General features: G+C 38.7%; 1 protein-coding gene and 1 long non-coding RNA gene across 2 annotated transcripts in view; one reads left to right on the top strand and one right to left on the bottom strand.

The window, feature by feature from the left end:
* CAPZA2 (capping actin protein of muscle Z-line subunit alpha 2) overlaps nucleotides 1-20,602 on the top strand; it is a 30,882-nt gene that overhangs the window by 6,357 nt on the left and 3,923 nt on the right. Inside the window, exons 2-8 of the mRNA XM_048051013.2 lie at nucleotides 8,377-8,440; nucleotides 10,413-10,464; nucleotides 11,115-11,178; nucleotides 11,666-11,872; nucleotides 13,181-13,260; nucleotides 15,281-15,359; nucleotides 18,864-18,935. Of these exons, the coding sequence (XP_047906970.1) occupies nucleotides 8,377-8,440; nucleotides 10,413-10,464; nucleotides 11,115-11,178; nucleotides 11,666-11,872; nucleotides 13,181-13,260; nucleotides 15,281-15,359; nucleotides 18,864-18,935 (618 nt within the window). The remainder of the gene's footprint in view (nucleotides 1-8,376; nucleotides 8,441-10,412; nucleotides 10,465-11,114; nucleotides 11,179-11,665; nucleotides 11,873-13,180; nucleotides 13,261-15,280; nucleotides 15,360-18,863; nucleotides 18,936-20,602) is intronic.
* Nucleotides 14,032-17,361, bottom strand: LOC125180508 (uncharacterized). The gene is made up of 3 exons (XR_007159080.2): nucleotides 17,289-17,361; nucleotides 15,580-15,678; nucleotides 14,032-14,547 (listed from the first exon to the last, which is right to left on the bottom strand). It is a non-coding gene; the product is annotated as an uncharacterized lncRNA (long non-coding RNA).

The following is a 20,602-nucleotide window of genomic DNA, read 5'->3' as shown; positions in this document are numbered from 1 at the left end:
GGCACTGGAATTGGCAGGGGATGTGGTTATGGATAAGGTGGCACCATCATCTATGACTTTAAGAGAGGCAATTTTCAAAGAGAAAGCTCTGATCTTGTTCCTTTCCTCTCCCTGCTGCTCTTGAATCTAGGCTTGGTGTCCTTTGAATACTTAATGGTAAATAATGAACTTGGACTAGTAGGATCACTTTAAACATGTAGGTTTTATGGTGGAAGAAAGGTTTGTGAATGTGAACAAAGCACTTGTGAGGTTACAGTGGATGCCGCTCGGCTGCTGGGGAAGGGCTGGGTGCTGAAGGGCTGGGTGCTGCAGCTGAGGAGGGAGCATGTGTGCGCGGCTGACTACGGCTTGGTGCCATGCCTGGGCATGGCACTGCCAAGTTTGTGCTTTGGGAATACCTAGTTAGCTGTACCTTATACCTTTAACTTCTCAAACAAAAGGGAACGCCTTTGCTTTATGCTAAATGTAAAATTGTGCTGCTTATTCAGTTCCCCGTGAATGACTCTTGCAAGGAAACCTTGAGATTTGTATGCGTATTATTTGATGTCTCTCTCATCCGTAAGAAAGGCATGCAGTTGCTTAGCTTCCAATGGCTTTATTGGTAAGAGCTAATCATAAATTTACTTCAGACTGCATTGGACCTTTTCAAATCATATGAGATTTCTTTTTAACAAAAGGAGCACTAGCTTCCCAAAGCAATGGAGATGAAAATAATTTCATTTATTACATTGGTTAGATATGTTGAGGTTTGACCCTATATTGAAATATGAAGTACCAAAGAATAACTTCTGAATACAGTCTGAAATAAGTTGCTGTAAAATACTGGTATAGTCTCCTGAGACGCAACTGTATTGCACACACCTCCTTCTTGTTTGCTTGTTCTCAGAAAATGCTGTGGAAGCTATTAAAAGCCCGATAAATACACAAAAAGCTGGATTTTGTATAAATTTTTAACCTGGGGTGTTCTTAATCTTTTCTACTGCTTTGGTATTTCCCTGGTTGCTCACAGTATGACCTTCCATGTGCGTATCTGGAAAAAGGGCTACATTGAAGGTAAATTGGAATAAAACCACTGCAGGAAGAATATTCTGTACTATAAATTTGTGACATAGTGCCGTCAGTAGTTTTGGAATCACTTTTGTATGTGCGTGGTTTTCTTAGTTGTTTTCTAGCCAACTACTGATGAGCCACAGGCTTTCAGAGAAATACAGATGTAGGCAAAAACCAATGTAATATCTTCAACTCTCTGTAGTATAATTATCAGTAATTTTTTTTTTCCTTTTCATAGCTTGTAGTAATTAATTGTGATAGCTGAAGTTTCAGGTTGACCTTGTTCATTTAATGTGTACAAACAAACTATGTTTCACTAAGTGGACCGGTTCTGTTCTTTCATGTTTCTGAATTAATATATAGGAAGTGCGTGGCATCAACTGGTGGCCAGTTAGATACAGGCAGGGGTAATAAAAGTACACAAAATGATGTGAGATCTATCTTCTGTAACTTATTTCTGGTTTGTCCTGTGTATTTTTTAAAGGAAGAGTTTATTCCAATCCAGTATAATACGATGTTTTCATCCGCAGGAGTTGATTTGGATCGTTACAAGACCCTGTTCCTTTTCTCTTTATCATTACAGTTTACAGAATTTGTAGCTTGCTAAATGGATTGGAGGGCAATGCATGTTCACAGATCTAATGCAGCTTCAAGCATTAACATGAAGGAAACGTCTGTGCAGTCAAAGCCATGGGCCTGGAATGTGCCCCTCCTTTCCTGTGCCCCAGGACCACATTTTTGCAGTGGTTTCTTCCTTAGCTATCCCAGAAGCAGAAGTGAGCTGAATGCCACAGTGCATTTTTTGGTTGAGCTTGGTAGCAAGGCAGTTGCAGTGCTAATTCTTGTATTCATTCCCTCTCTGCCAGATTGACCGTTGTTGCTCTGTGGTTTTTTTTTGTTTGTTTGTTTTTTTGAGATGCTACATGTATCAGAATGCTTCTGTACTATTTGAAATTATACCCATGAGGATGGGTTAGGTTCCATGAGATGCTGAGGAGAAGGTTTGCTGCTGACACGGGGCAATCCCTTTCTCACTCGCATGTTCTTAGAGCTTTTCTGGGCCTCTGAAGTTCACCTCACTGCTCTGTTAGCAGCAAGAAGCAATAACTATCTGAAGTTCTCATGTAAATGAATTAGTTGCTGTGTTCTTGCTCAAGGTAAATAGCCAAGCACTGGTTATATGAAGGAGTTTGTAGAAAGGGGGCATGGGGCTTTGAACAACTTATGCCATTCGTGGAACACCCCCAGTTCATTTTTATATTAGGAGATGTGTCATAATTCCTGGTGGAACATCCTGGAAAGTACCTAACCCAGGAACTTAACAAACTGAAGCCAGTAAGTACCAAGTATCTACCTCTCCAAAGGAAGCCAGTTTCTTTTTTTTTAAACAGTGATGGATTTGCAAACTCAGAACTCTTTTGATGTTTGCAATACTGACAGATCATTGAAGCACAGAATATCCTGAGTTGGAAGGGACCCCCAAGGATCATTGAGTCCGACTCCTGGCTCCACACAGGACCACCCAAAAATCAGACCTGGTATCTGAGAGCACTGTCCAAACTCCTCTTGAACTCCGGCAGGCTCAGTGCTGTGACCAGTCCCCTGGGCAGCCTGTCCCAGTGCCCGACCACCCTCTGGGTGCAGAACCTTTCCCTAACACCCAGCCTGACCCTCCCCTGTCCCAGCTCCATGCCGTTCCCTCGGGTCCTGTCGCTGTCCCCAGAGAGCAGAGCTCAGCGCCTGCCCCTCCGCTCCCCTCGTGAGGGAGCTGCAGGCCGCCATGAGGCCTCCCCTCAGCCTGCTCTGCTCTGGGCTGAGCAAACCAAGGGACCCCAGCTGCTCCTCATACGTCTTGCCCTCTAGACCCCTTCACCATTTTCGCAGCCCTCCTGTGTGGGCACTCTGATAGTTTTATGTCTTTGTCATTGGCTCAGCTGTAGCCAGCAGCATTGCATCTTGTAAGGGAGGCAGCTGATGGAACCTTAAACTATGTTTCCTGATACGGTACATTTGTCAGTACACAATGAATTTTGACTGGTAGAAGATGCCAGAGCAGTTTTGGCGTTCATTAGAGAGCAGAGCTGCATAATGAAAATGACTGGCTCAGCTGGACTCAAAGCGGTAGCCGGAATTGAACTCAGGCCTCAGTAACGCTAGGGAGGGCTCTCGCCCGGTGTCACCCCCAGGGCTACCAGCAGGATCTCTGAAGGACTTGCGTGCTACTGGCAGTGTGAATTACAGTGTGAATTTTCAGAGAATTTAAACTTTTTCAAATGGTTTGGATAATCTTAACTGCGTTAATATTTCTGAAATTATGGTCCAGTTGTAAGAAGCCCCTTTCTCTAACTGTCTGTAAACAGAGATCAGTGGGTCAGGACTAAGCTGTTTGCTTGGCTGCCTGCAGAAAGGCTTCTGGAACCAGCACCTCGAGCAGTGGCAGAAGGAATCACACCAAACGTCGGACTCTTTACTTCTCCTAGAGCAGGGCCGCAGAGCTCTCTTCTACTTAACGTGATCTCATCTACTTTTTTGCCAAACATAGCTTGACCTGTGAGTACGAGGTTTGTTTTGGCTTACAGGGAAGCAAGGGTTCTCTCAGGAGTGCGGGATACAAAATGCATCATGTATCATGCCTCAGCCCTTCTACCACGCTTTCAGTAATCGCTGGTATAGGTAACTGCTGGAGGAAGCTCTGTCTTTTCCTGTGATGAGCAGCAAAGTTGCTGTAGCTGTGTAGAGTGGAAGTGGATTGTGAAAGCCTTCTCTTCCCACACCATTTTTAGTCTGTTCTTTAAGATCTGCGTGCAATTTGTAGGTTAAAAGAGCTTTTTATGTGTACATCACTATTCCGTTTTTATTGCTCTGGAGCAGTAAACTTTAACCTGGTACGAGTGTGGAGGAAGGGTGGGTCTCCCTGCTGCAGTGAGCTCACGGCTGAACTTGAAATAAGCGAAGTGTAGGAAAGAGCAGGGGCAAAGCCTGTGGTTTCACAGCATCTTGCTTACCAGCTTGTTCTTCCTCCTGCAGCCTGTTAACTGCGGGAGCTGTCGGGGTGCCTGGCAAGCACAGCTGTAATTCAGTTACGTTAAAAAGGGGAAAAGAGGAGAAAAAGAGAAACGGGGGAAAAAAGGAATAGCTAACTTATATTTTAATGCCTTTCTTATTGTTAGGTGCACCCTGGCCGATGCCTGAAGCGGAGCTGACACCGTAGCGTGGCACTGAGAGCCCCGCGGGCCGAGCCCGTATTCATGGCCATATATAGGCACGTTCAGCACAGAAGGTCGGGCTTTTCAGCCAGTGTCAGCTTCCGATGTGCCAGAAACAGGAAGAGCGGTTTGGGGGCATTTGAAGTCACTGTGCACGACTTCTTTAAAATAAAAGAAACTTCAGCGCGCCTCAGTATGGAAAGAGGTGGAGGAGGAGGATTTGTCTGTGTATCTGGTTGATGGCACGCCTTGAGAGAAATTATGTCATGAAATAAAGGCAAAAGGATGAAAACAAGACACCATTCTGTAAATAATTGCTACCTCTGTGCTTGTGCAATCTGAAAAACTGCAAGTACTGTAGGAGCTGAATGCAGGCATTTGTTGATAGAGCAATTGCTTTAATCTCTGCAGGAGAAAGTTTGCCTGATACCCAGGCTCATTGCATACAACAAACCTGTCTTTTTCTCCTTCACTTATCTCCTTGATATGAAATTTTACCTAAAATCATTTACTTAATCAAATTAAGCAATTTTTAACTGACGTGCTGGGCAGCATTTGGTTTCATTTGAACTGAGAGGTTAAACCTCGCTAACTTTTACCTGCTGGCATCAGACTTGCATTTTAGCCTGCACTGCTAATTGGGACTGCCCTGTGTGTGGGAATCACCTGCAGCAGGGAGTGCTGCCCTTCTCCGTGCTCTAAGAAGTGATGTTTCTGGTTGTTTCTTGTGGGTTTTGGAGGGTCTTTTTTGTACCATGTGTATGACTTATCCAAATTAATCCTCAAAACTGCAGGAAATCACAGAAGCCTTCAGAAAAATGTATTTAGATTGGGTTTGTGCCTTCAATTCATTAAATACAGTAAATGTGCTATTCCACGCAAAGGCTTGCGTTAAAAAGCTGTTTGCAAGACCTGTACGTAGCGACCCCTGATGTTAGAAGTTCTGGGTTAGTGAACTCAGCAGTTTGCAATTCCTTGAAAGCTGCTCTGAAGACTTGTAACTGAAAACAGCGGCTGTAAATCTGATCTTGGAAACTACAGCATTGTCTTTAAGTGTTAGGTGATGTTTGGGAAGAAACTAGAGTAATAAATTGAGAAACTTAAGGGATTTTCTCACTTCAGGCTTTTTGAGTTTCTAAAGGGATACTCGGTTGTAACTTAGTTTTTTGGTACCTGTATGTGTGTAAAGTGTTTGTACCGTGTGCGAATGTGCATTTCTCTCGAATGAAAAGGTTTTGTCATTTAGACTCTTAAGATGCAGTGTTGCTTCTGTTTTGGCTTGATCAAATCAGCTCCTATCAGTTTCCAAAAGTCTCAGTGTGCTGAATAACCAGCATCAGATCTGACTGTAATGCATCTCCCACAAGTGTTTTCTTTAAACAGTTTTCAGAAAAAATAACTTTGTATGAACTATATTGCAGTTGGCTTTTCTAGCTCATCTCTGCATGTTACAAACAAGGTGGGTTTTGCTCTATCTGCGTCCTTTTTTAAAAATTTTTTTTGTCTCAAACCACATCATTTTACATGTCCTGTCCCTATGTTTTAACTTGTGCTTCCTCAAGTGATAGCTGAGCCAGTGGCTTTTAGTTGCCAAAGGCGGGGATCTTCAGCTCGTAAGGCTCATGAAAGCACATTCATTTCTGCTTTAGTATTTGTCTGGTTTTGGAGCCCAGGGAATCCATCCTCCTTCAGCGCACGCATTTCTGGAAGATCTCACTGGCAATAGAGAAGCTGTAGGTGGTTCTAAGTTCTCATGCGTTAAGTTGGATTTAATACTGGATTTACTTCCTTTATATGGGCTTCTTGCACGTATGATCTGGGGAAACAAAGCCTGTTCAGCTACTTATCTCAACAGATAAGTTAATTTGGTGTAACTGCTGAAAAAAGTGGATTAGTTTAGATGGACTTCAGAAAGGCAGGCTAGCAAAACACAGCATCTAGCTGATGTGCAGCTTCTGAAGACATTAGTTCCCTCACTTCTGCCAGCATGAGTCTGCTTCACACTTCTTGATGAGATGTTTATTGCAGATTTGCGTGCTTGTGGTTATCTGTCCTTTAAAAAGTGGTATCTATGATGGTATATTGCACTGAGAAAATCTTGTTGAGGAATGTAATTTGCTAGTAAAATCTTCATTAAAAGCAGTATTTTGCTTAGTCTGTCCTGAGGAAGCATCTGTTACTATTGAATTCTTTTCCCTGAATGTTACTCATACTATGGCTGATCTGACCAGTAAGAAAAAAAATAGTTCTTTGCTGGTGGGAAAAGAAAAAAGCAAGATCAATTTTGCATTACTAAAAAACAGCTGAAAATGAGGTGAGACGATTGGGCTTATCTGGGCAGGGGCTTTAATAAGCTGCCATAAAACAAGGCACTCCTACCTACTCTGCGTCTCTTTGGAGAAAGGAGTAAGCCCTGTGGCATTTATCTCAGTACAATGCAAATCGGAGGTTACTTGCAGAGAGTTGCGATGTGGGTATTTGAAGCAGCAGATAAAGGCTGTCAGCGGTCCAAAACGTAGCATTCGGTGTAGAAAGCTGGGACCTGACAGCCCTTCCCTTTCCATTAGCTAGCGGCGAGTGGCTGCTGGCCTCTGACGAGCTGGGAGCTGCCTGGGCAAGTCCCTGAGGTCTGAACTCCCCTAAGGAGGCAGCGAAGTGCTCGCAGGGCCCTCTGAGCTTGAACCATCTCTCCTGGAGACCTCTGCCTGAAACTCGGCCCTGTCAAGAAGCTGGTCTGAGCGCTGGATTACCAACCTTGGCTATAAAATCTATTTACAAATCAATTCAAGAGTTCCAGCAGGCTCGGACAGTTCTTTTACAGTTTCGAATACGCGTAAATGGCGAAATGTAAAGCATTCTGTGGTTATTTTTTGGGTAGTTGCAAATAAAGTGCGTCCTTCACAAACATCTAAATTTCAAACGGGAAGCCCAAACAGTGCAGAAGCTGTTTATCCCACAGAAACATAACGGGGGCGTTAGAAATGGGAAATACAGTCCAGGTAGTATCACTAGATTTGAATAGCAACATCCTAGCGAGGGTAATAGAGAGCCTTGGATGTCTCCTCAACTTAGAGAACTGTGAATTATGAAGATTAAAAACTTTTGTCAAGTCAAGCTCTGAAACCAGAGTGTGTGTGTGTGTGTGTGTTTGCTCTGGGTGTTCCTAACAACTTAAAGGGTAAAACAATGAATGAAAATAAGTCCGCAGGGGGATGTTCTGTAAGTAAGGTAGTAGTGGAAACATTTTGAGATTGATCCACAGTAAATAAATTGTCTTTGTGTTCCTTTTGCAAGCACATGTGCCTGGAGCTGTGCAATGAGCCAGTTCAGGGAACTGATCTGAAAAAAGAGAAAAATGACCTTACTAATTTTGCTCGCTGTGCAGTTGTGTGTTTGTACAAGCACGGACAGGGAGAAGGCCAGGGCATGTGCACGTACTTTTAGTGGCAGTGCCAGGTTATGCTGTGCAAAAAGTTATGGCTGAGGACAATTCTTTGAGGATCTGCATTAAAGTACTTCTTTTTTATTTATTTGTGTGTGTTTTTGGTTTTGGTTGGTTGGTTTAACTGTTGTCTGCTGACACTGTGGTACTAAAGAGGCCTTGCAGGTAGAGGCCAGTGAAATTACATGCTTCAGTGTCTACAGAAGTGTTTTTATTTGTGGACTGCTGTCTAGTTGTGAACCTTCTGGAAAGCTCAGAAGCATAGGATATGTGGTAAAATAAGAGGGGAACCTTTGGAGATGGGATGTTTCCTCATCCCTGGTTGTCGGCTCTCGTATTATGTCTGTTGGTTCCCAGGACTGAAAGTTGAAATGTCAGTGTTACTGATCCTCTTTGTCACGTTATTGGTTTCTTTTTGCCAGTAATACAGAATGAGTGACTCAGTTTCTCTTTCTGCTTCCATTGCTTACAACTTTCTCTATCCTTTTTGAAGAGGTGAAACTTCATGTTCAGTGCTTCTAACAAAGACAGAGTAGCTCAGTGTGAATAAGTACATGAAACAGTAGCAATTGTACAATTGCGTGTCTGGACACTAAAGCCATATAGTGCATGATTGGTGTGAATAGGAATAAATGCAAGTATATACAACCACATAATTATTATTCTCTTTTGTTTTAGGTGCGTATAGCAGCAAAATTCATAATTCATGCACCCCCCGGGGAATTCAATGAAGTGTTCAATGGTGAGTATCTCTCTGCTCTGTGCTTTCATTTAAGGTATCTAGACTCAAAATTGTATTCCTGATTACTCTACTGAATTTCACCCAGCTTATTTTTTTTAGCAGCTCACTTGCTGCAAGAGCTTTGCAGTCATGGTTTTGTAGTTTGGCAGAATAAGCTTTGCACTCCCGAGGCAGCACGGAGTTTAAATGCAAAAGCACCGCTTCTCTTTGTGATACGAGAACAGCCTTCGTTCTGTTTTTAAGCAGTGATGACTTAACAGTTGCTAATGCTTTCATTTAGAAGATATGCGTACATTTTTTCAGCCCTTTATGTTTTTCAACAGAAATTAACTGAAATTAAAGCGGTCCTCTTTAAAAGAATGAATATCATTATAAATACTTAACACTGGATATACGAAGGGTTACTGCTTAAAGTGGCAGTTGTGAAAAAGAATATTAATCCCCTCCAAACATTTTTAACCCTTAAATTATGGGCACCCTCCAATTTACTGGTATGTAGATAAGCTGTAATGAGACTGGAAATTAGTTTCTCTCTGCTATTGTTTCCTAGACTTTACCTAAGATGTTATTCTTTAAAAGCTTGTGTTTGTCTTGCACCAAGATACATGGGTGTACAAAAACTTAAGGCATAAATTTTAGCTGTAGCCTGCATATAGCTCTGATGCTACTTACACAGGGAAGTATGTTTAGTACACTGAACTTTGAGTGAGTGGCAGGCTGGAGCTTAAATCTCTTACAAGAAGGTACTGTGTTTAGAATTACTGTGTTCTTCAATTAAACTGTGGCTAGACGATTCCCCAAACTTAGCTTGTAGTACGTTTGTGAAATGAACTGCTGGTGAGCAGCTCATTAGCACAGCACTCTGAAAGTTAATACAATTTCTTATAGCAGTACTGCTAAGACTGTTATTAAGCTAGCTCATAGTTGCAGCTACCTGCTTTATAATGCAGTTGCAATTTTGATGGCTCATAACAAAGCATTTGATCATAGGTGTCCAGCCAAAGGCCTAATTGTTGGAATGTTGTAAAAATCAAAAATATTTACATGCGATTCAGACTGACTCCTTAAAAAAAAGAGAGAGCTTTAAACATAAATTCTCCAAATTGTTTTTTTATTTATTTAGAAAAATGCTTCAAATATATTCCAGATTTTTTTTTTAAACTTATAGGATTTCTTTAGAATTCCTTAGAGTTCAAAGTGTTATAGTGAGACTAGTGATCAGTTGTATCTTTAACTCTGGTCTTAGAAGGATGAACACTTTAAGTTGCTAGGATATTTCTTTCCTGATGCTTTTATCTATTATGTGTACTTGCATTGAATTGTAAGGTAATTGTTTGTAAAACAGTGCCCAGTAAATAATAAAGTAGTCAAATACATGAAATCACCTTTACTATGCACTAAATTAAGTAATTCTGAGGAGAGCAGTGACTTCACTCACATGCTTCTTGTCTGATGGTAGAAATGGTATTGTGATATACTGTGCTCTGACTGCTAAGTGTCGTTAGGGAACAAGAACAAAAATAGTATGGTTAAAAGAAAAGTCAAGTACAACACTGACCAAATTAGTGTCATCAAACTACAGTAACTACTACCACCAATACCATGGGAGGGTTTTTATAGTTTACCTCTTAAAAGTGAACTTGAATCCTCACTTGAATCCAGTGCTGTTCTCATGCAAAACTTCTCTAAAAACTAGTTTGACAGATTCCTAGAGCTGTCCCCAAACCTGTAGAGTTTAGCTTGTATCTTCTTACCAGATTGCATTGGAAGGAATCCATTTCTCTAGTGCTTTACTCATTAAGTTCAGTCAAAATTGCAAAATATAAAGCAACACATTTCTTACCGAGTTATCTGTATGGCTATGTGGTGGTTTGGGTTTTAATTGTTGTGGATATTCTGTTGACACTTGTTATGTGACTGAAACAGCTCTCTGAGTTAACCGTACTTCTGTGTTATAAACATCTCTTCTCAGATGTTCGGTTGCTGCTTAATAATGACAATCTTCTCAGGGAAGGAGCAGCCCAGTAAGTACCAGATGCCACATACTCATTTGCATAAAAGCAAGTTCAGTAAGTGTGTGCTTGGCAAGTCAAACCCTATTATGTGCATCGTGCATCTTTGATTAAGATAAAATATTTAGCCGAACAGAGATCGGTATTGTGTCCTAATAGTTAGAGGAAGTGTTTTGTTTCAAAATCCAAACGCCTGGAGTTTGGAACTCATCTCTGCCTTTTGGGATTTCGTTTTTGGTTTCTTGGTAGATGTTATAGTCACTGGACATCTGAAAGTTACTGTTTCCTTAGGTGCCACTTTCACACGAAAAAATTACACCTGTTGTATTTTATGCCAAGATTAACTTTATCTGTAAGAATGGAGCTGTCTGGCTTACTAGGTGGAACTATGTGGAATTTAGATTTTATCCATATTTCCACTACTATAGGTTACTGTAAAGCTTATGTGTATGTCTGTGTGAGGTTACTCTTGAACATGAATCATCATGTAATAGTTGGAATTGCAATATCAGTACTGAGTGAATCAAGGTGATTCTAAAGCTAGATAATGAGGCATTAATATAATTTTTGATGTATTATTAGCTGTTATCTAAGTCTTCTACATTTACTAAGGAAAAAGATTGTGCTTGATGCAGTTTTTTTTGGTGTTTCTTCTCTTGCAGTGCATTTGCACAGTACAACTTGGACCAGTTTACTCCAGTAAAAATTGACGGTTACGATGAACAGGTATGAATACGATGATACTCGCAATGTTTGTTAAATTTCTGAAGATGTTCTGATACTGGAACATATCATGGCAAAAAAATGAAACTCATCTTCCCTGATGAAACATAAGTGTTATGGCCTGCCAATAGTACCAGTTTAGTAAGTTAATCAAATAGCATACCTAAAGAGTTTGCAATTTCATTCTGCATCATTATACTGATTGCATTCAGGCCTGTTTTGGAGCTGTAGAAACTATTTGCTGTACCTTTAGAATAGAGAAGAATTTCTATATTGCATAGTTTGTTGCAATAAGAGGGTAGGATTGTTTTTTTTTTCTCTGTGTCAATGTGTCATGTTAGCGTCTTCTCTTGCTATGCGCGTTATTTTGTTTAAAATGTGAGTCTTTTTATAATCTCCAGTTAACAGTACAATGTAATTTGATTTGGTATGGTATTTTTTTCTTCTTTATTCCATACCAGATACTATTGACTAAAAATTTCTAATACAGGTTTTGATAACAGAACATGGTGATTTGGGAAATGGAAAATTTTTGGATCCCAAGAACAAGATTTCTTTTAAGTTTGATCACTTAAGAAAGGAGGCTACTGATCCTAGGCCCCATGAAGTTGAAAATGCCATAGAATCCTGGAGAAATTCAGTTGAGACAGCAATGAAAGCATATGTGAAAGAACACTATCCAAATGGTGTATGCACGGTAAGTACTACGTTATATAACCACATACTATTAGCATTGCATAGGCTAAAAAAGAAATACTGTGAAATATTGCCCTCATTAGTGTTGTCACCCTTCACTGTGTCCTACCAAAAAGAAAAAAAAAATGGAATAGTTCAGCCAGAAGGGACTTTCAAAGATCATCTGGTCCAACTGCATGACCTCATCAGGGCTAACCAAAAGTTTAAGTATATTAATGGGGGCGTTGTCCAAACAATTATGTTCATTCCAAGCATACTGTTATAGTATTTTAAAATCTCTGTTATCTTATAATAGTAAAGATATATAGCTAATTGACATGCTTTTGATCTTGTTAATCAAATTTACATTTAAGAGTAATGCCAATATCACTGCTGAGGGTATTTTAAATAGCATTGAAGACTAGATTTTTGACTTCAGGAATATGCCATTTTAAAATGTAATTTTCCTGATCTTATTTTGACTTTTACGTATTTATCTAAATTAAATTCTTAATATCAAGTATATTATGTAAATTTATTTTATTCCACTTGTGTGGATAATGTATAGCTCATTTAGATAGAAATTTAAAATGAACTTGCAATTAATTCTTGGTAAACCAGGAATATAGTTAATTTCAACTCTAAAGAATTAGTCCTGTCAAATGTTCATCTAGGGAAGTGAGGGAAAGCTTCAGAAGTTTAATGTAGCAGCTGTTGGATTACCAGTCGATGGCTACTGAAGGTTACTATTTTTTAGTCCTGTCATAGTGAAGACTTAAATAAAAATTCCTCAGAGGTGAGAGTTAAATTTCTTAAAGCAATAAGACCTTCTGTAAATTACTACAGAAGTATCCCATCAATACTGAATACCTAGTGGGTTACTTAAAAATAAAAGTCAACAAATAATCCGTAAGACCTTGTCTTGATTTGGTTTACTAATAAAACTGTCAGTAAAGCAAACTGTTTTCTCTCCATCATTTGTCCTATGTATCAAAATGCTATATTCTTAAAACCAGAATCAGTGGGTTCTGATGGCTTCTTAAAATAAAACCTCTCACTCTGGACTGAAGTAGCATTTGATTTGCTGTTAGTAACTCTGTGACTATTTAAAGATGCTTGACCTTCAGATTTTAAAATCTTAATTTTTTACTGTTTTGTAATTTACAATTCATGTTTCATGTACTGATTGTTATGTAAGAAACATAGTGATTGTAGAATACAATTTTAAAGTTTGTTCCCTATTGAAACAATAATAGGACTAGAGATCGCCAATCGGTTTGAACAAGGTAACTGAAATGTTAACTCTGCTCTTTTTTCATTTCTAATTAAGGTGTATGGTAAAACAATTGATGGACAGCAAACCATTATTGCATGCATAGAGAGCCATCAGTTCCAAGCAAAAAATTTTTGGTAAGTTTCTGCATGGATACAGGTACAGTAAAATACAGCGTGTTGAATAACGGCGCTATTGCCATTACAATGATTATCCTTGGGTCAGAGAAGTAAGTGCATGTCCATCTTTCATCTTTCCCCACCAAGCTTTTCTGCCAGTACTATGTAGAAAGCTTTTCCTTTGGAGGAAGTGCAACGGCAGACTGCACATCTGCATCTCCTTTGTGGGATTTCAGGAATTTTGTAAAACTCCCGCTGTGACTCTTCTAGTTTATTACACCATCACCAGTGCCCTTGTCTGTGTTCCCTAATATTGTTGCTTCTACTTGGCAAAGTTCCTCTGTGAAAACAACTCCTAGCCTGCATGTCTCAGAGAAAGAAAGTGCTCCAATTTTAATTTACTGTAGGACTTGAATCATTAAGCTTTGGGTAAGGTATGTCAAGATGTTTTCCACAGCGTGGGGTGGATAGCTTGTTTCAGAAAATTGGCTAGAGTTAAATTAGCTAAAGATAAAATAAATACCAGAGCACCAGAACTCAGTTAAGGAAGTATCTCCTAAAGATAGCTGATATGTGAAGTTGTATGAAGAAAGATATTTTATTTGCTATTTTGCATCTGCTTGAAATTTTATTTAGTAATCCTATGGATAATGAATGGAAGTGCAGAAATCTTTGTTTTCTAACCCCAAAGGTGAATATTACGTATACATACTTATTTCATCATTTGTCTCTATCAGTGGAATGATTTGCCCAGTGATTTGTTCATATCTTATCAAACATCTTAATTCATCAGTGATAAAGTAATAATATGTTATTTGTAAGGTAAAGCCTTTCCTAGAAAAGGATCCTACTTAACTGGAACTCTTTTTGTCCTTAAAATACCATTCCAAGGAGGATATCCTAGTGTGGAAACACTGTGGTCATCTTACAAGGACTTCAAAGTGACAAAGAAGCAAATGATCTTGTTAGTTTTCAGATGTGCAGGATTCAATGACAAGCTAAAATTCTACCTAAAATTATAGTTCAGCATGGAATCTTTTTTACAACTAATAGATCAGTCTTAAAGCTACCAGCAATACTAGTGTTACTGAGTAAGGTGACCATTTCAGTTTCCTTACAAGCTTATGAATTGCCTTAGTCTGAATTTTCAGTGGTAATCCGTGATTTTGGTGTTATCTGAAATAATAACAAAAGGCTTTATAATTGAGTTAATACTGTTTTATCGAAGAGATGTCAATGTAGATCCATCACCAGCTGTTAATCCTAGTCTTTCTCTCCCACTGTTGTGTGTTCTGGGATGTACACCTAGAGACAGTAGAATTGGAATTTATAGTATCAAATCTTCTTTCCTCAAGTGTAAAGCAGGAATCAAGATGCAGTTACAGTACCCTCCTAATACAGCTTTAATATATTAACTTTCTAACCCACTAACCTAACTAAATCAAAAAGTGCCTAATTTACAGGAAATGAATCAGGTGAAACTACAGTCTGTCCATGCTGTTTTCCAGATGTTTGAAGCTCCCTTTAAGCAATTGGGCAAAATTATTAAATTTGTTTCTGCTAGAAGGAAACAGTTGTCCTGGAACAGAAATGGTAGAAGGAAAGGCCTAATTATAGCTCAGCATAGCAGAAAGCCTTGCTATTTTAATGTTCCTTTTAGTCAGGTCTTTTTCAGCCTAATGTGAAGTGTGACTTTGGTTGATCCAGCAAGTTGTTCAGGTCTTGGAAACAAAATATGGAGTGCATATGCCTAATAATAAAGAAGGAAAAGAACACTGGAGCCTTTATATAGAAGCTAAGTCCTGTTGTTAAACGATCCTTACTAATGGATGTTCTTGGTCCACATCCAAAACCTAGGATAAGCATTCCAGAATAATTTTGTTCTCTTCTTCACTGGTTATGGGCTGAATCATTATGATTTGAGAGATTTTGTGTATGTGTAGCTCTACAGGGTGTTTCATTCTAACAGTTGTATGTTTGTTTTTTTCCTAACCAATGGGGTGATATCTGGGTTTTATTTTTTATTTTTTTTTTTAAGGAATGGCCGTTGGAGGTCAGAATGGAAGTTTACAATCACACCTTCAACCACTCAAGTGGCTGGCATCTTGAAAATTCAGGTATGCTTATCCTAAATCGTGTCCTGATCAGTAAGTCTCCACTTTAGAGAGGGAGACTCAGGCCAGTGTATTAAATATTCCAAGAGAACTGGGGAGCCCAGGAAGCAATGTAGAGATGACCATTCAATTAAGTGTTAGTCACTAAATTATATATTTGCCTCATCCTTACAAAATATGTGTTTAGTATAATGATTCTGAGGACTTCAGAAGGTGTACTCACCTTGGCTAGGTGTATACCGTCTTAAATTTCCTGTACAGTGAGCTGGTAGGAGCTTGAATTCCCAGTTACATGGGGAAGTTTCTTGAGGGTAGGCCCTTTCTGAAATAGGGATTTTTTTTCTTTTTAAGTGATAATAGCAGTTTTTTTGTTATCCACCCTGTTGTTTAGAGAGGTTTTGGTCATTCCATTATCTGAATTTTTTTAATTTAGGTCTCCTTCATTCAGAATTTACCCATCCTGTTGGCTTTAGGGCATTCAAAAGTAGATACTGTCCAAGAAGGAATGCAAAACTCTTGAGACAAGCAAGACTGACTGTCATGTGGTAGGCAGGAGGACTTGACTTCCTGGATCAGTTCCCTGGAATGTGTACACATACTTTGCAGGAATTTATTGAAACAGTTCTGGGATCGGGGACTAGAATGTTAGTGCAGTCTGACTCGCAGCGTAGGTGGGTTTTTCTTGTTGTTGTGATGGTGCTTTTTCTGTGGGTTTTTGTTTTGTTTTTAACAAGAAATAGCCAAGTTCCCTTTTCCTGCTCTGTGCTCCTAGGAGTTTTGCACTTCCCTACTGCTCAGTGACTTGATTTCAGAAGGAAGATGTGTTGGAGTATATTTCTAGTCTGAGGCTTGTTCTGGGCTGCGTTAGCTATGCTCAGGTCTACCTAAGCAGGGCACTGAATCTGATTTCCCGCTGCAGGGAAAAATGTGGTCAGTTGTTACTGTGTTGTCAGGTCAAGTTGATCAGAGTAAGCACCCTAAGAAACTTTTAGGCTTTTTAAAACTTAGGGAAAATCCAGGTAAACTGTCACTTAAATCTATCTTGCAACAAAATAGGCATTTTGTCTACAGCGTGCACTTTTGGTTAAATATTTAGGAGATTTTCCAGAACAAGCAGGCAAGTGTTTACCTAATTCTGGGAAAACTTAACCCAGTAGCCTAGAAAATAGCATGAACAGGGAATTGAGTTAGGTTTACTTTGTATCCCAATTTGGGTACCAGCTGATTTTGTCCTTTATTACTATCTTACATAATTAATCAGGATTTACGTCATTATTTACATTCATAAAGTATGTGGTTTTAGAAAGTGCTGAAAAGTTTAATTGTTTTGCTTGTTTATGAAGTTCCTATTTCACCGAGGAAACTCAGTTTCAAATTTTTAGACATTTTGTGTAATTTCTGCAATGTGTATAGGAGTGCTCTCCCTTTCCCACCTCCAAAAACACCTTGAGTGCTTTAATGTATTTTAAGGAGCAAAGCAATCTTCTAGAATAGGCTCACAATAAACTAGTTAAATTTCAGAGCACTGGAATTTCTCCATTACTTGGGAAGTCTTTATGACAACAGTATGGACATTGCCCTGGTTCTGAGATATTTTCTGAATACATTCGGGAAAATTCCAGCATCACCAGTCTCCAGGTGTCTTAGGTAGTACTCTTAAGATCATTTATACAATCCCTTCATTTTTTTTTCTTATTCTATTAAAAAACTCTAATACAGGAGGGTCTTAACTGTCCTATTCTCTTTCAATGTTTAGTTTTTGCCTTACATATAATTAAAAGAAAATTGCGCAACAGCAGAGTCTTTTACTAAAATTTAAATCCCTGTGGTACTTGACATGCTCCAACTCTGCGTGGAAAGCAACTGATAAGTGTACTGGTTACTAATTTTATCTGTTAGATAATTTGTTATTCTCATCCCTCCTTAGTTAACCTTTCCAAGAGGTTCTGTTCATAAACATCATCCTTCTTGTAGTCTTCTGAACCCAGGCCTAGCGTTCTAGAAGGATGTCAGCAGTGAGGTATAGTACAGAACAGTTACTTCTCATGTTTTATGATGTAACAAATCCCAGAATTAGATTTGACGCTTCATCCCTGTTAAATTTTTAGGCCTGAATGTTTGCTAAGAATGTGACTCAGTGAGAGAGATGTTTGTGCTGATATTGGCTTTAGAGCACGGGAAATTTGGGCAACCTGCCCGGTGTATCCTTACAGAGAAGAGGGGGATCATACTTCTCTGGGTTCTCTTGTTTCGTTGGGAAGTCTCAGGATTTTGCACTGAGTAAGCGCTCCTCACCTCTGAGGAACTGGACTGAAAAACGTTGTCAAAAGTTTCACCCAGTAATGCTGGATTTGAAAAGGATAATTTTATGCTTAGGATAATACCTCTTATTGGAAAACAAGCATTTGACAGTAAACAATCTAGTAAGATGAATCTTATGAAGTAATGTTTTCCCATATAGATCTTTCTTTTGCTTACATGTAGCTGTCTTACTCTGTGTCATGTTTTCGTCTTTTGTGTTCTGTGTAAAAATGAGGGTCTCTTGCACAACCAATGATCATAATGTCTATGAAATTATAGTATTGTACATTAATCAGCAAATTAAAATGTTATTTTGCCTAATAGGGTGAGAGACAAATGCTTCTATTTCTCATGACATCAGCTACTTTAATTATGTTCACTTCATCAAAATAGTAAAAATATCTTTAAGGATACTTGTTTAGGTGTCAGTTACATAACCTTTGTATGAATTATTGTGAATTGTTGCATGTAATTTCATATATGCTTTCTATTTTTTTTAAGATCTCTTATAGTTACATTAGAAGCTAAACTTTTTCAGATCCTTCCCACCTGAATTTAAAAGTACTAAAGTTAGCTTGAGTGAAGTTTCACCAGTCTCCTCCTCCTGCAAAATACACAAGGAAGCTGTTCTGTAGATACAGATTTCGTTCTGCCTTGCTACCTAACCTTGACAGACTTTGTACCAAAGAGCTCCTTTGTCTCTATATGTACCTGCTTTTGTTATGAGCCATATCTGATAGAGGGAAATACCAAAAACAGACAGATAAAGAAAGGGAAGCCTAATGTTGCATTGTCTGTAGCACACAGTTTGGGTGAAGGAGGAAGAAGAACTTCACTGTACCCTGAAGCCTTGGCAAAAGTCATGTTAAATATATCTTTACCACATCAAGAATTTCTAGAAAGGTTATCACACGAGAAGTAAGTCTTCTACTTTGTGTTGCTAATCAAGACCTAAACTTCTTTGCATGAAATAATACCTGAGGCAAATGAACACCAAAATGTTTTCAGAGTAGCTTCTTCAGTTCCACCCTCAGAAAAACATTTTAATTCTACAACATTTTGTTTTCTTACGTGTTGTTCTGTAACATTTTTGTTTGTTTAAATGTGTTAAGTTATCTATTGGGATAAATGCTACAGTGTTTTGATTTTCCTGTATGAGTATGTTCTGTAACATCTAATACGAGTTTTTTGTTTAATTTTCTGTAGGTTCACTATTATGAAGATGGTAATGTTCAGCTTGTGAGCCATAAAGACATACAGGATTCTCTAACAGTGTCTGTAAGTGAACTTTAGAGATCTTAGTATGTATGTTGAGGTGACCTTTTTAATTAAACAACATGAGCAAGCTTAAAAAAAATAGAAATTTGGGGGCTAGTTTGTTCTTCTGCTCGAATGAGAATGAATGTTCTAATCTATAAATATTTTCTATGTAATGTGCACTACTTTTACATAACATGTAGTTAAATGTTTTGGCTCTTTTAAACATTTAAAACCTGTGTATGCTTGCATGTAGCTTATATAAGCTAAATTAACTTTGATTGTAAAGTTTTAGTTAGCTTGCTGTCTTCCTGAACTTCTCTTGTATTTAGACTTCAGTATGTAGAGTGTCCTTTTACAATTACTTTTTGAATATGAAGAAGGTTTAAGTTATAATAACCCACTTTAGTAAAGTTATAACAACTGACTTTAGCAGTAGTCTCTAGGAGATCACCTGTAGCACTCCTTTGCTCACGAGAAGACCATTATGCTAAAAATAGTAAGCAAATGCTTCCAGTTGAGAAGCAATAGTGAGTATTTTCCCTTCCTTTCCCTCCGTATGTGTAACTGGTGCTATCGGCCTCCTGCTTCTGTGTATGAAAAGCACTTTCAGAGATGCTTCAGGTTGAGAAACATTTGTGTTTAAAGCATAATTTTGGCTTTAAAGCAAAATTTTTCAACTTCTAATTTTTCAACTTCTTTACAAATGGATACTTGTAGTAATGAGGAGCACACAGTTAAAATAAGAACTGTTTGGAAATAGTAGCAGATGTATCCTTTAGGATTTGGTACTGTTGCAGCATGAATTACTACTTTTGAAATAACATTATTCTTGCCTACTGCAGATTGTATTTGTAAGCAGTAGGATCTCCCGTTAGGGGTGTTCGTTAAGAAAAACTTAAGCCAGTGAAGTTAAACTGGTAAAGGGAAATTTTAGAAGTGAACTGTAGAAGTATTTTAATGATAATGACTAGTAGTGACCATTTGGGCTGAAAAGATCAGTTTGTCAATAAGGAACATTGTTCGTTAATATAAAGCAAGGCTTGTTGGCTTTTCAGATGCAATAGCAGCATAGAGAATGGTGGACTGTGGTGCCAAGTAATAACGCTTCTGGAGCTGTAAATATAAAATTACTTTTGACCCCATAAGCAGAGGGATCTGTTTAGTCTTTCATTCAAGTAAGATTTTTTTCAGGGGAAACTATCCAGAAGAAGGTATCCTGTCAATTTCTCCATTTGCTTCACTTTCTATTGGAATTGACTTAATTCTGTGACATGGAGTAAAGTGACAGAAGACCAATGAGTAGAAAAAGATCTTTTACATAACCTTCTGTCCTCTTCATAGAACAAAAGCAAGTGTGCTGCTGGTTAACAACTTTTAACCTTGGCTTTGAGCTTGGCTTTGAGGGTAGAGGCTGTACTGGTTCTTATTTCACAGAGACAGAATGGTAGATTAAAAGGAGCCCTGCTGACTCCTCCTTTTCATTGTTTGGCAGAGAAGCAATTTTGCACCCGCAGTGGGCACAAATGAAATAACTAACTGAAGCAACTCTTGTTGCTGGAGCTATGAATAATTGTAGTGAAGGTTACTTTCTTATTCCTAATTTCTCTCTGAGCCAAATAAGAATTTTTACCACAAATTCTTCATCCCCGTGTCAGAGCCTTTTAAATCATTATCTCAGTTCACTG

This window comes from Anser cygnoides, chromosome 1 (genome assembly GCF_040182565.1).
Source record: "Anser cygnoides isolate HZ-2024a breed goose chromosome 1, Taihu_goose_T2T_genome, whole genome shotgun sequence".
In the NCBI taxonomy this organism is placed as follows: domain Eukaryota; kingdom Metazoa; phylum Chordata; class Aves; order Anseriformes; family Anatidae; genus Anser; species Anser cygnoides.
This window is presented reverse-complemented; position numbering and strand designations above follow the sequence as displayed.